The sequence below is a fragment of the Lissotriton helveticus genome, chromosome 3_2 (genome assembly GCF_964261635.1).
Source record: "Lissotriton helveticus chromosome 3_2, aLisHel1.1, whole genome shotgun sequence".
NCBI classification, from domain to species: domain Eukaryota; kingdom Metazoa; phylum Chordata; class Amphibia; order Caudata; family Salamandridae; genus Lissotriton; species Lissotriton helveticus.
The window spans coordinates 482,768,867-482,784,591 of NC_136062.1; the positions used below are offsets into that span (position 1 = coordinate 482,768,867).

The 15,725-nt window shown below is 45.5% G+C and overlaps 1 protein-coding gene across 3 annotated transcripts in view; it reads right to left on the reverse strand.

The window, feature by feature from the left end:
- The window catches only part of AMBRA1 (autophagy and beclin 1 regulator 1), a 581,139-nt gene that overhangs the window by 19,932 nt on the left and 545,482 nt on the right, over nt 1-15,725 (reverse strand). For all 3 annotated transcript variants that reach the window (XM_078684411.1, XM_078684412.1, XM_078684409.1), the window contains one exon: nt 14,616-14,806. In XM_078684411.1, the coding sequence (XP_078540537.1) occupies nt 14,616-14,806 (191 nt within the window). The remainder of the gene's footprint in view (nt 1-14,615; nt 14,807-15,725) is intronic.

Sequence of the window (15,725 nt, forward strand, 5' to 3'; positions counted from 1 at the left end):
AAGAGATGACCATAGAAAAAGAGCCAAGGAAGGAACATCGAAAAGTTTCTTGGAAGGAGGTTGGGCACATGTGAATCTACAGAACTACATGCCACAAACAGATGCTTACAGGGCATGTGTGCCTGTAGATACACGTGGTGCATAGACAGTAAAGCAGTCTTACCTTAAGCGGTGGTTAGCCCGAGAATGTTGCATAAGACTGAAATGTGTACAGGGTACAGTTTTTCCAATATTAGCTTTCCAAACCATCTACATAATAGTGTTTTGTGAAAGTGCGTGGTGCAGAAGAGTTACCTGCTACAGATATCTGCTATGTGGATGTTCCCTAAGAAGGCCACAGAAGCACATTTTTGGGGGTAGAGTAGGCTCTGGTGAAGGATAGGCAGAAGTCTCTTGCCTTTTGAAAAACATATTTGAATGCCCTTCAGTATCCACCTGGCTATGCCTGATTTAGAAAGAGAATGTCCGCAGCACTTAGGATAAATGCAGACTCTCTGCGCACAACCTCTCGAAACGAAAAAACGTTTTTTGAAAATGTTTGCCAATGAAATTCAAATCGATGTTGTAATGAATTGCTTCATCTTTTATTCACTGTTGTTTGTCACATTAATAAATTTGATCATTTTCTCATGGTCGATCAATTCATAATCCACATATTGCTTTTGATAAATTCATCGTCACCCAATGCATTTCGGACTATGTCCTTCATCAGGGGTGTTCTGTAAATAATATAAACACAACATATGTATGATCCCATAGGAAAAGTTAGCTGTACATAAATCAAAACATTAAAACATGTCTGTATGCAGGCAAAAAGATGGAATCAATTAGCATGTTAACTCTTTAAGAAGTGAAATCAAACAGTCATTTGTGAATATTCGTAAGGTAAAACGAAAAATAAATCAACGTTAAAAATATCGTCAACTGATTAGAAGGCCACCTATAGGGAAAATACAGGAGTGTACAAACATGTAAAACTCAATGGCAGGTGACGCGGTATACATATCAGTCTGTGCAATGATTAAAACCCGCATCCTTTCACAAGAACCAAAGAAAGTTGCTTAAAACAATTGCTGTACTTTACCAAAAAGGAAATCAGTCAAAGGCTTCATGCCAGCACATTGATACGCTATCACCGAGCACAGCGTATCCCAAGGGGTCTCCGAATCCCGCTTAAACCACTACTCTGCAGGAACAGTTCAAAATTCGTGGAGAGATGGTACGCCATCTTAAACAAGTGTTCATTGGACTTGATACTACTTATTGTAGATGAGCTTTCGAGAGCTCTTGAGGAACTGAACAAGAAGATAGAACAATGTAAACAGGAACTATCTGACATGCTATCCAAGGATGAATGGTCCAAGATATTGGAGGATATCACCATTCAGCTAGACAAGCACACGAAAGAAATTAATGAGCGAAAGATACGCAAGTATCGAAGAGACACTATTGATTACAAGCTGGGGGAGGTGTACTCCTGGGCTGAGGTATACGCCAGGAGACGCCAGAACAGACCACCTAAGACGAATACTGATACAGAAACATCATCATCTGAAGGAGAGTCACGTACAGATGTTAGAAACCAAAATCAACAACAACCTTCTGCAAGTACAGCATCGTCCACTCTCACTGCGGTTCATTTTTTAGAGGAAGGTTCAAGAGAAAGAGACGACCCCGGAGGAGCCAGGCCAAAAGAAAAGGAAAAGGAAAAAGAGAAGGAACGAGACGTGAGGAATACAACACTCAACCAGAGAGTGGAGAAACCGAAAAAGAGACAAACCTAGTGGTGAACATTTCATCTTACATTCTTTCAGAACAAGAAAGATCAGTACTACAAAAGGGCACCTCTTTTGTGCCCACTAGTCACACCAATGAGTTAGAATTGGAGATCAGTTTGTTTAAATTCATGCGTAATCTCCGCTTAAGACATTTCTTTGAGAACATTATGCCTATATCTGAGACCAGCCAAGCTGATCAACTCAAAGGATTACGCACCAAGAGTACCTTTATGGCACCAGTGAGCCATAAATCTTTTGACATTTTTGAGAACCTAGTGAAAAGTGACATCTTGGGTTTCAACTATGGACGCAAGAAGAAACATACCAATATGACTAACAAGGAGTATGCCATTCTCAGAAGTTTGGCTAACAACGTTGACATCACCTACCAGTCAGCGGACAAGAGAGGGGCTCTAGTCCTCATGGACACTGCATTCTACCGTGAACAAGTTCAGGAACATCTGTCTGATATGAACACGTACAATGCCATACAATACAATCCTACAAGTCAATACACGGACATCTTACTTACCATTTTAACTACTGCTCATGACAATGGCATCATCAATCACAAAACCAAGCAGTTTTTGACTCCAATCAATCCAAGAACTCCTAGCATGTATATGCTACCAAAAATTCATAAGCATATGACACGACCACCTTTCAGACCAATTGTTTCTACCCGGGGTAGTATACACGAAGGAACTGGAAAATTCATTGACAGACATTTGCAACCACTGATACAACTATCACGTACATATGTCAAGGATACTACAGATTTTTTAAACCTGATACAAAATGTTTCATTTGAGGAAGATGATCCCATTTGGCTGTGCTCTATAGATGTGAAGTCACTCTACACCAGCATACCACACGACCTTGGCATGGAGGCTATTGAGGACATTCTGTTACATTCAGACCTAGATAGAGAAATCCAGCTATTCATCATGCAACTCATGCATTTTACACTGTATCAGAGTTACTTCACGTGGGAGAATCAATGTTACACACAGTTGTCCGGGACCTCAATGGGCAACTGTGCGGCACCTGTCTTCGCAAATGCGTTCATTAAATACTTTGAGGAGAACAATATCTTGAACCAAACCCCTTGGCATACACATGCCAAGATTTTCCTGAGATACATAGATGACATTTTTGTCCTATGGGAAGGCGATCATACCTCTTTAACAACAGCACTCGCACAATTGAATCACATCAATGAACGGATTCAGTTCACTTTTGAATTCAGTCAAGATTCTATCACCTTTTTGGATGTCAGTGTAAGCAGAGCCAAAGATCATTTGGAAACCGATTTACAGAGAAAAATGACAGACAAAAACAATACACTGCACTATAAATCCTTCCATCAAACGTCATTAAAAAATCATTTGCCGTTCTCTCAACTGCTTCGGGTCAAACGAATTGTGTCGGATCCAACTAAATTTGAGACGCAAGCCAACAGCATGATCAAACGTTTTAAATTGAGAGGTTATCCTCACAACATCTTAGATAACGCTAAGGAACGCTGTGACAAACTCAAACGTCAGGACACACTAACAATGAAGAAGCAAGAAAACACATCAAGACCTGTGGTCGTTTCAAAATTTTCAGTTGTTTCTAAACTTTACAAGGCGTCAATACTTAAACATTGGCCCATCATCAGCACAGAACCAGATTTTAAACAAGTTTTTCAGGAACAACCTCTGTTTGCGTACAAAAGGGGCAGGAATTTAAAAGAAATAATAAAACATCCAAGACCAACCATTTCCACCATTTTCAAAGGGAACCAACCATGTCTCAACTGTAAAAATTGCAATAATTTGATGAAAGGATCAGTTTTAAAACATCCCATGAAAGGTACTGACATTCACTTGAAACTGAACGCGACGTGTGACACTGAGAATGTGATCTACATCGTTAAATGCCCATGTGGATTAGTGTACACTGGCAAAACCTCACGAAAGTTGAAAACACGCATCAATGAACACAAAAGTAATATAAGAACTGAAAATGCTAAATCCAACTTGGCGACACATTTCAAAGATAAGAGACACAACATCAGTCAGCTCAGGTTCGCTGCTGTTGAAGTGGTGACAAAGCGAGAAGACAGAGACAACAACAATTTTTTGCTGCAACGTGAAAACCATTGGATTACATTTTTACAATCCACTAAACCTTTGGGTCTTAATGATCATATGGAGTTTGCATGTTATTTGTAAATGAGTAATTTTTCGTTTGATCTTTAAGCATTCTATAGCCAATCTCACATATTTCACATATGTTTACTTTGCAATTGTGCACCAGATTATATTTTGACCATCACAACATGGCCGCCATTACATTGTCCTCTTTCTATACCGATGTTTTAAGTTGGGTTCATTTCCGTGTATTCGACACACACTAACGTCTTCAGACGCATGGAGTAGACGCGTAGGTCCACGCCGCATCATCAGTAAGTTCCGCTATAACATTATTTTGCATATTTCTGTGAACTTTGTTCAACATTGCTGAGTTTATACCCTACGTAACTCTCGCATTAGCACATTAGTGCACTGAGAACAAACCGCTAGAATTTACGCTATACCATCTGCCAATTCTTTTTAATGTGTTACGAGTGATTGCACGCCAATGGGTTTTAATCATAGCACAGACTGATAAGTATACCGTGTCACCTGCCATTGAGTTTTACATGTTTGTACACTCCTGTATTTTCCCTATAGGTGGCCTTCTAATCAGTTGACGATATTTTTAACGTTGGTTTATTTTTCGTTTTACCTTACGAATATTCACGAATGACTTTGTTTGATTTCACTTCTTAAAGAGTTAACATGCTAATTGATTCCATCTTTTTGCCTGCATACAGACATGTTTTAATGTTTTGATTTATGTACAGCTAACTTTTTCTATGGGATCATACATATGTTGTGTTTATATTATTTACAGAACACCCCTGATGAAGGACATAGTCCGAAATGCATTGGGTGACGATGAATTTATCAAAAGCAATATGTGGATTATGAATTGATCGACCATGAGAAAATGATCAAATTTATTCATGTGACAAACAGTGAATAAAAGATTAAGCAATTCATTACAACATCGATTTGAATTTCATTGGCAAACATTTTCAAAAAACGTTTTTTCGTTTCGAGAGGTTGTGCGCAGAGAGTCAGCATTTATCCTAAGTGCTGCGGACATTCATTTGCATTACAACACCTTCTGTCAGGGGGTGATATCTTTGTAGCACACCACAGCTCTTCACTTTGATTCAAAGAGGCAGTGCGCAATCCAACCCTTGTTTTTGATTTAGAAAGAGCCCATCCCTAGTGCCAATTTAAATTTTGATAGTATCGTCCATTTAAAATCCGATTCAGTATGTTTTTTTGACATCCAGTGGTTGACCAATGGTGCAAATTGAAATTGACAGACGAGGTAGTAGCCTGGAAACTAGACTGAGCCAATGAGAAGCGTTGTTAATTATGAAATTTAACACCGCGATTAACGGTCTTAATGAAGTTTCGGAAATTTTCAAAACATAGAAGGCGTATATGTACCTGTCTGTCCATACCCTAGATCAGAACTATTTCAGCATCAACCATCCAAGTTGTGAGAAACCCTTGGTTCATATTTAGATCGTGCACACTTGGCTTTCAGCTTGCGTTTTTAACCGCAAATTCCTCTCAGTCTTTAGATTGGCAGATTAAATTCTATCCTTTATAGCTTTCACGGAAAAAGTCTGCTTTTATCAAGCACATCGCTCAGTCCTTTCAAGTTTAACTACACCCCCCAGGATACATAGCGCTTGGCACGTCTATGTACACCTTCATTGATCGAACTTCCCGAAAACCTAAGGTGAGAAATATATCTTCGGTTAACAACGGGCCACTGGAATAGGATACACAAGTACAAGGACGTACTTCATTTCCCAGAAGCAACTAAGTTCTAGTGGTCACGTGACTTCCAGGAAGCTAGTGAGTTGCTGGGTTTGTTAAGGCATCCATTGCCACGTTCGTTCACAGAGTCATGGTATGCGTCCCTGCCGCCACAGAGAATAATTCAGTGACTTGAAATACATCTTTGGGTAAAAAACCACAGCTGCACCATACTTTTTTGTGGGCACTTGTAAACAGTCTGTAAGACTCTCAAGATCGTATAGCGGTTTTAGCTACACCGCTCTCGCCAACAGTGCCGGTCTGTCTTCCCCCAGTGAATACAATCAATTAATAAAAGCCACTTTTGTAATTTGGCTTTTGACACACGAATTACAAAGCACGCCCTCGTAGGCATTCGAGGAACTTAGGTTTCTATATCCATCTCATGCAGGCAGCGTCCCAAGAGAGCGTCTTTACGGATTTACTCGGCGCTCTTCCACGATCTGGAGGTATCTGGGCACCACTTGGTAAGTGAGACGTCACGCCAAGCAGCCTGCCATCAGTTTTAGTTTTGAATAAAATAGAGGCTCATTTCAGTTTCACCTCTTTGTCTAAACAGGTAGCTCGGATGCTTTTACAAATAATTGTGTCAAGCAAAACGGGGGTAAGTCTGTTTGTTTATGCATAGATTGTTACTAACCGCTTGACAGTATGATTTGAGCATGATTTAAGCAGGATCTGATTTCTGGTCAGTATGGTTTTCAGATACTGAGACACCTTAACCACATATGAAAGCAGTTTCCCAGAAGACTTATGGTAGGGGTTTTCGGAATTAGTGAGGCACTGACTCGGCTGGCAGTTTAACAGTTACCTTTAAATTGGGTTCTTTGTTTTGTTTTGTAGTGTCTTTTTGGTCCTGAGGAGAACCCCACCAATTTTGAGGGTCCGAAACGCGTCGACCTGGTCCCAGGTCACACCGACTGTTTTTTTTTGTGGGTTGTTGTAAAAGAAATACATTCAGCTTTATTCATCGCTAAAAAAGACAAAACATCTGTGAATTTTCATGATAATCTGTTTTATTCTTTCTGTTTTGATATTTCATTGTGTACATTGGGACCACTGTATAGTTTGAGTGTTTGAAGTTTGAGAGAGGTGTGTATGTGGTTTAGGTTAAATGTGTTAATTGTAAATGTTGTGTATATATTTGTATAGATAAATTGTAGTTTGTCTCATAAGGATACTTTGGACAAAGAATATTGTCTTTTCATAAATATACAAAAACGAAAAATTTGAATAAATCATTAGATGGCGCAAATGATCAAGCAGACGTTTATGTTTTGTTCATAAGGGTTATTGGAAGATTTCGTTTTAGTTTGTCTCAGTCCTGGCACACGTTTTGTTCTATACAACTAAGCATGAGGGCATTGGACAGAAGGCTTTGTCTCTTACCAGGTCACTGCCTTCAGTGTGTCTGCCACGGCTCAGCATGAATGGCCCTGGATAGAAGGCTTTGTCCCTTGTCAGGTCACTGCCTTTAGTGTGTCTGCCACAACTCAGCACTGAGCGCATTGGACAGAAGGCTTCGTCTCTTGCCAGGTCGCTGCCTTCAGAGTGTGTTCGCCATGGCTCAGCACTGAGGGCACTGGACAGAAGGCTCCGTCTCTTGCCAGGTCGCTGCCTTCAGAGTGTGTTCGCCATGGCTCAGCACTGAGGGCACTGGACAGAAGGCTTAGTCTCTTGCAGGTCGCTGCCTTCAGAGTGTGTTCGCCATGGCTCAGCACTGAGGGCACTGGACAGAAGGCTTCGTCTCTTGCCAGATTGCTGCCTTAAGAGTGTGTCTGCCACAGCTCAGCATGGAGGGCACTGGGCAGAAGGCTTCGTCTCTTGCCAGTTCGCTGAATTCGGAGTTTGTCTGCCACGACTCAGCATGGAGGGCACTGGACAGAAGGCTTCGTCTCTTGCCAGGTCGCTGCCTTTATTGCGTGTCCGCCATGGCTCAGCACTGTGGGCACTGGATAGAAGACTTCGCCTCTTGCCAGATCGCTGCCTTAAGAGTGTGTTCGGCACGGCTCAGCACTGTGGGCACTGGATAGAGGGCTTCATCTCTTGCCAGGTTGCTGCCTTCAGAGTGTGCCCCCCACGGCTTAGCACTGTAGGCACTGGATAGAAGGCTTTGTCTCTTGCTAGGTCGCTGCCTTCAGTGCATCTGCCACAACTCAGCACAGAGGGCACTGGACAGAAGGCTTCATTTCTTGCCAGGTCGCTGCTTTTAGAGTGTGTCCGCCACGGCTCAGCATGGAGGGCACTGGACAGCAGGCTTCATCTCTCGCCAGGTCGCTGCCTTCAGTGCGTCTGCCACAACTCAGCACAGAGGGCACTGGACAGAAGGCTTCGTCTCTTGCCAGGTCGCTGCCTTCAGAGTGTGTCCGCCACAGCTCAGTACAGAGGGCCCTGGATGGAATGCATCGTCTCTTGCCAGGTCGCTGCCTTCAGTGTGTCCGCCGCGGTCCAGCACGGACGGCATGAACAGAAAGCTCCTTCTCTTACAAAGTCGCTGACTTCAGTGTGTGTCTGCTAAGGGACAGCACGGAGGGCACTGGACAGAAGGCTTTGTCTCTTGCCAGGTTGCTGCCTTCAGTGTGTCCGCCATGGCTCAACACGGACGGCACTGGAGGGAAGGGTTCGTCTCTTGCCAGGTCGCTGCCTTCAGTGTGTCCGCCGCGGTTCAGCACGGAGGGCATGGACCGAAGGCTTCGTCTCTTGCCAGGTCGCTGCCTTCAGTGTCTCTGCCGCGGTTCAGCACAGAGGGCACTGGACAAAAGGCTTTGTCTCTTGCCAGGTCGCTGCCTTCAGTGTGTCTGCCGCGGTTCAGCACAGAGGGCACTGGACAAAAGGCTTCTTTTCTTCTCTTGCCAGGTCGCTGCCTTCTGTGTGTCAGCCGCGGTTCAGCACGGAGGGCACTGGACGGAAGGCTTCCTCTCTTGCCAAGTCGCTGCCTTCAGACTGTGTCTGCCACAGCTCAGCACTGAGGGAACTGGACAGAAGTCTTCGTCTCGTGCCAGGTTGCGGACAGCAGAGTGTGTCCGCCACAGGAGTTTGAACAAAAGGGCAAATGTTATAGGCTGATACTGAGAAGGAAGCAGGTGATAAGGATATGGTAAAAGGCTGGGGCACAAAAGTCTTTAACAATTACAACATAGCAGTTCATAAACTGGAGTACATAGGTAGACCAGAGACAGACTGTGAAGAAGTAGGGAAGACATTTGTAAGTTAGTGATCATCGGCAGTCCCAAGCCACCACAAACAGGTAACAAAAGGTATGAAATGGAGGCAGATGACCGAGGAGGTTTTGCTGACTGCTGTAAATCCATAAGGTATCATGCAGCCAGATAGGTCTACTCAGTAGCAGAGATGGACAGAGAGAACAAGTTACTTACCTTCAGTAACTTTCTGGTGAATAATCTAGCTAACCGCAGATTCCTCACCTTTAAAAAATCCCTAGGTGCCAGACTGGATACTAAAGATTATTCAGCGTAGCCATGTGCCCTGGCTGGTGGTGTCATGAGGCTCTGCATCGACTCCATTCTACCCCAGAGGTGATGGCTGCAACCACTTATTACTACAAACCAAGCATACTGATATCACTTTCTTTCTTGAAACTGTCCGCGTTGTCGGATGCAATGCCCAAAATAATAAGTTACGCGCCTTTTGTGGAAGAGACTAACCGCAGATTCCTTACCTTAGAATATTCCCCAGGAATCAGATTGGATCCGGAAAATCTTGGGCAATACCTCTGCGTGCAGGTAGATGCCGGCGACGGCTCGGCGTCAACACTAACTGTAGGAAAGTAGGGTCTGCTTCCTATGGTCACCCCCACTTTTTGCTGTGATTCTCTGGTTTTTCGACTTTAGTGTGGCTGTGGGTCTGCTAATCAGACCCACAGCTCAGCTGTTCTCTCTCTAAATCGATACCATGCACTTTAGGTGCATACCAGATTGGTTACTGGGTCACTCTTGTGAGCCCCTGTATAGTGTACCATAGGTACCCAGGGCATAGGTGTACCTAGGCCTACCAGGGGCTGCAGCATGTATGGTGCCACCCCTGGTTTGTCTTCCAAACTGACACCACAGGTCTGTTCACACAGCCTGGGTAAGGTGGTATAATCACCCCTTACTTAGATATAGTATACCTATATCTACCTTTATATATAGACACATATACACCTATAAGCCACTCCTATGGTAGGCCTCGACAATCCTGGAGGCAGAGTGCTTGATTTTATGTGAGAGGGTGCTCTGGCATGAGCTGAGCCCTTCTGCAGCTTTCGGAACCATGTCCTTATAGCTGTTCTATGATATAGCCATACCATATACTCTTAAGTGCATTATAATCCTCACGGTTAAATGCTAACTTTGGTTTGGCTTTATCAAAACATGTCGTGTAAGGTGTCAAACACTTTGGCATTCCACCCTTCTAGAGGGAAAAGAAAAGTAGGTCACTGCGTTGCCCGGTTAAAGTTAACCAGAGCCCCAGCATCACAAAATGGATGCTGCTGCCACAGACACGAGCCTGACCTCCTGTTGCTGGGTGAAACTCCAGCCAGGGCGGTCTGGACAATAGGTTTCCTGTCCAGGGAGGTGCCGGCACCTCCCCAGACAGGGGTTTTGTGTATTGGGGCAGGGAGGGCTACATTCAGTGAATGCATCTAGACACTGCCTGGGGCACACAAGGTGCTCCATGCATAGCCCGGTTCAAACCAGTTGCTGGGGCACTCCAGCCCCGCTCTGGCGCGAAACTAGACAAAGTGAAAGGGGTGTAACCACCCCCTTCCCAGGTCCACCCATAGGAGGGACCTAGGTAGGTAATCCAGCCCCCATCCTTAGTATAAGTATAGGAGCTGTGTCGCCAGGACTTTAGATTATCCTGGAACGAAACTTTGATACAGAACTCTTGGACGTTCGACATTCTATTCTGACTAGAAGACTGAAGACATCTCCCTTGTGGTCAAGGAGTGACCACCCTGTTCAAACAGGCACCAACAGCAACTTTGCCGGTCTGCAGTTTCAAGGCTTCTGCCGGAACCCGAAGACTCTGCGACTCAAGAACTGGACTTCCAGACTTCTCTGACCCCAACCCACATCCACAGCAAAGCTGAGACCCGTGGCTGACACGAGAGATGTGGGACCTGACATCTTGGACATCCTGCATTTTGCTACCTGCACTCCTTTCCTGAAGCCTCAGTAAGTTGTACATTGGGGTTCGAGAAGCCCGAGCATCATTTGACCTGAAACCCAGGCCCCCACACTCCGTGAGTGTCCCGTGGGCCCCGCCTTTCCATTTGTGCTCGACGCGTCTGCCCGGCTCCTTGCCCGTTGGCTAGGGAGCCCCCTGAAGTCGCCATCTTGAATCTGACTTGCGATCCTGGTTGCTCCAGGCTCGCCCCAGCTTCCCTACAAAGGAGACACAGATCTTGCTGGTCTGCAACAAAGCCAATCTCTACATCCTGCATGGGTTGCGGTTGCCAAGGCTTGTTGGGTCCAATCCGCATACCGACGCTGCAGTCATCTAGATCCATCGTGGGACAGCTCGAATCCAGCTCCTGGTCATCGCGATGCCTCCTGGAACTCGTGGCTGAAGAGACAAACTCACCTTCACCTTAAAGCACCCGACATCGCCTGGTTTCTTCCTGGTTCCTTCCTGGTCACTGGCTAGTGACCCAGACTCTGTGCCTTCTGCTTTCAGGTTCTTCACATCTGCGATCCACCCTTGGATCCACCCGGACACTTTTCCTCTGGTCGCCTGCAGCACTTCTTTGCAGCTCTCCATAGAAAACGACGACGAAACCCGACATCAAAAGACACCTAAGCACCCGGCTTCCGTGGGTGAGGTAACATGAGTACTCTGGTAGTCTCGAGGGTATTGGCCCTCCTAGTGACAAGGGTTCCGTCCTAGACCATCCAGAAGTGTCCTTAACTTGTAACTTTTGCGAACTCCATAGAAAGTCAATGGGAACCCTCGCCTGTGTTTAGACACTGCATGCGGCTCCCGGGGGTCTCCTACTTCCTAACCTTTGGTCGTTTAGTGTAGCCCCAGCGATTCTACCGGCCCTAGGCCTGCTTTCAAACTCTCACGTGGTACTTATACCACTTTCTTAGTATATGGTTAGTGAGGCCCCTAGGACATAACGTATACTGTGCAACTTATTATGTATTAACTGTGTGACTTGTATTGTATTTTTACCTCTGACCTCATAAAGAGTGCAGGGTGGTTGTGTTTAGATTAAATACATATATATTTGATATATATCTTGTATGGTGTCCTTTCATTTGGTATTCAAGGGATTACATATGGTAAAACAACTTGCTTAACTCGCCTACTGAAGTTTTAGCCTGAAGAATGCTGGTCCATGCTACCACTAGGATAGCTGGTCTATAAGGTTGACTTTACAACCATCACCATAAGGGTTGTTTGGACTGGTGCAAGGTGCCCACTAGAATAGTGGACATCATATGCCTGGCTAACTTCTCACATTGGTGTGCAGCGGTTGGGATAAGAGCTTGCTGTTGTTTTACCAAATAATCTTGTAATATCATCTGAAAGATCATATCAAGGTACCTGTAGGTACATATAAATCAAGTCTTAGATATACGTAAGATCTACTGACGGACTATGGCGATCCTTTTTTTAAACAGCCAGTCAGTGAGGTAGGGCATGACAGGTATGCTGGACCTCAAAAGGTATGCTGTGACCTCTAACATCACCATACACTCAAGGGCAATTGGTGAGGCCAAAGGGGAGCTCCTCAAACTAAAAAGGCTCCAGGCCACTTTGAACCGCAAGTAACGGCTGTGGACTTGCCAGATGGGAACAAGGAATTAGACGTCCTGCAGGTCCAGCGCTAGCATGCAATCTCCTGCGACCTAGCCAGCATGAGGATTCTGGATTTGCCCTGCGGCAGAAAAAATAATGAGAGACTGGAGATCTAAAGTACAGTGATAGCCTTCACCCTTTTTTGGCAGCAGGAAACAGCAGGAGGAACATCTAGTTCGGATTTGAAAGACCAGGACTCTCTCTATTCCCACAAAAGAGCTTGAACATCCTGCAGTGAAATAGGCAAGTCCTCCTCCAAAAGAGGTGCTCTGATGTGGGTGACAAATGTGGTGGGTCGGGCAGGGTGTAGCCCTTCTGCACTATTTGCAGGACTTCTCTGTTGCATGTCATGGCCTGCCAACCCCAGAGAAAATGATTCTGCATTCCACAGGGTTTTCATGTGCTGCCAAGGGCAAGCTAAGATGACGTGGCGGCTGCTGCCGGAAGGGTGGGGGACTGAGATGTTTACTGTCCCCATGGGCCTGGAAGTTGTCCTTCTTGGCAACGGCTAAATCTCTGTGACCATGCTCCATAATGGGTTGGGGTACCTACTCAGCAAGCGACTAGTGCTGACAGACCAACAAGAGAGGCTAGCTGGGAAGAACATCAGAGCTGGGATTTATCCTGCTGGCTACCAGGCTCTCAGGAGTAGGGGGCTGTGTCAGGACAGCAGGTTCACCCAGAGCAGGTCTGTGGTGTGGGCTACCTGTCAGTTCACAATTGGCCAGGAACAAGGTTGAGCACAGTTATCCATGAGAGTGTCAGCCATGGCTTTCTTGAATGGTAGAATGAGCTGAGAAGGGGTCTGCTTGAGTGAGGACACTGGTTCTCACCTCGGACAGTAACTGTTAGTCGAGGACTTCACCTGTTCATCTGATGACTAAAGCGGAGGAGGCTGTTTCTTTCATAGAAGGGCCAGGGAGAGAACCAAGCTCATGTCAGGATAAGAGTCCAACCCAGTGGCCTCTTTGAGATCAAATAAAGGTTGTCATCATCACATTGTGGGAGAAGTCTTCCCCATCCCCTCCATCGTCACCAAAAGCTAGTTGACTTTACTCAGAGTCAGATCCAAAAAGTTGCTGGAGCACTGGAGGGCGAGTTTAATTTTCAGAGTAAGAATGAAATGGATCTGGATTCACTGCAATTATTCTATGACGCGACCGCCAATAAGACTGATTTGGTTTGGAGTTAGACAAAACAATAATATCAGCATACTGCTCCAGCATTGGCTGCGCCGGGGCTAGTATTGGCGTGGAGGGAAGCTATGTGGATCATGGTGCTGGATGTGGAGACAGCTCCGGAGTTAGAGCTGAACCCAAAACTGGTTCAGGAGGCACAGACAGTGGCGAGGACGGATCCACTGGCAGTAACCCGACTGGAGACCTCTGAGGAGCTATAGAGGGAGTCGGCAGAGTTCCAAAGATTCGCAACATAGCTTCCCTGAATGCCTCAATCTGTTCTGGCATCAGCAACGGCCTATGAAATTCATGTGTCAGTTTTCTCTACTTCGAACAACGAAGGGCTTGCACGAATTCCTGCAGTATTTGGCAATATACAACTTGGGTTCGCAATCCCAGATTGTCTTTAGAGGCATAATGACACACTGCTCACACGACTTGTAGTCTTGTCCTGAACCCAAAGACCAGAGAGACACCTCGTGAAGGTCTGTTGCAGATATCTGCTTGAAACAGTCCCGGCTAGGTTTAAACCATGTAGTTTTAGGAGGAGGCATGTCCCTTGCACATTGAAGAAGAATTTTGAGAAAAAAGCTTACCAACTGATGAGAAAAGGTTAGGTGTGATCTACAGATCCACGTAGAAAGAAGTAGAGGAAAAGGAATGGACGTCAGTGCGCTTGGATGACGCTTTTATGCCGCTCTAGCTTTCACTTCTGGGGTGGGACTGAGTCGATGTGGTGCCGCATAATGCAACCGACTGGAATGCATGGGCTATGCTTTAAAAACTTTTAGACCAGTCTTGCACCTGGGTACGTATTCTGATGGTGAGGAACCTGCATGTCGAAGTATCCACTAGAAAAGGCATCTACTTAAGAGACAAAGGCATGAGGTCATGACCCACTCTATGGCGTGTCCTACCTTCGCTGCTGGTAGAAGCTGTACTGGGCTCTGGCAACTCGCGCTCCGTCTGTGTCTCGGCATTCTGGAGCTGTGGCACTGGGGTCTGTGTGCCCTGGGAGGTCACCGACGTAGTGGGGTTCCGTCTCTGCAGTCCAATGGCATTCATGAGGCCCATATCCCGGTCTGTTCTCCAGGTGGATCGGTTCGTTCTAGGATTAGAATCAGGAAGGGAATCACAATAAGTTACTGAGCAGGTCAAGCACATCAACAGCAACAGAATAGAGCAGACACATTCTAGTCTATGGCCTACTCAACATGAGGACAGTATGAGTTGAATGTGATCCCTCTCCAGGCGCACAGCCCATGAAGGATGTGCGCAGAAACAAGGGTACACTATCTAGTCAGATGTCCTCACTCTGCAGGAGCCCAATAGACTAAGAATGAACCCTCTTAAACCTAGTCTAATCGCACACGCTAATTCTGCAGGAGCTCTGCACATGTAAAGCAACGACCTACATGAGATCTTTGGAATAAAGATACCCGAGTGTTATGCAATCAAGAACATAACAGGTGTATTTGTAAAGTGCACGTTCACCCAAGGGTATCTCGGTGTTGAATAACAGATGTTTGTTATCGAACTCAATGATCCCAATGAACAGGGGGGCAGTATTCAGGCAGAAGTACCCACTCTCTGAGGTCTCGCAGGACCCTTCTGGAGCGTGGCAGATTAACACTTTGCCCCAAGAAGGCTTGGATGTTTGGAGGGCTTCTGAGGAGCAGACTCCATGAAAGAACAGCAATAGCCAAGCCAGCGCTCAGGGCACAGTGCCTGACAGAACCCAGCCTTGTACTGCAGATGAGCCTTTTGACTTCACCACGCCCGGTCTGCTCATCTGAAGACAGCCCACAGCCCTCTGGCAGGGATGGTGGAGAGCGAGGTCTCTGCAGGACAGACCAAGCAGGCTTTCATCGGTCTGACTGAAACAATCAAAGCCTTTCCTTTAGAAAGGCAATCAACAAAATAATATTGCCTAGGGATAGATAATCACACTAAACAGTACGACGAAGCGATACCTGAATTATCTCTTCCTGCGGGAATGAATCCCTAGAAACTTCTGTATATTTTAA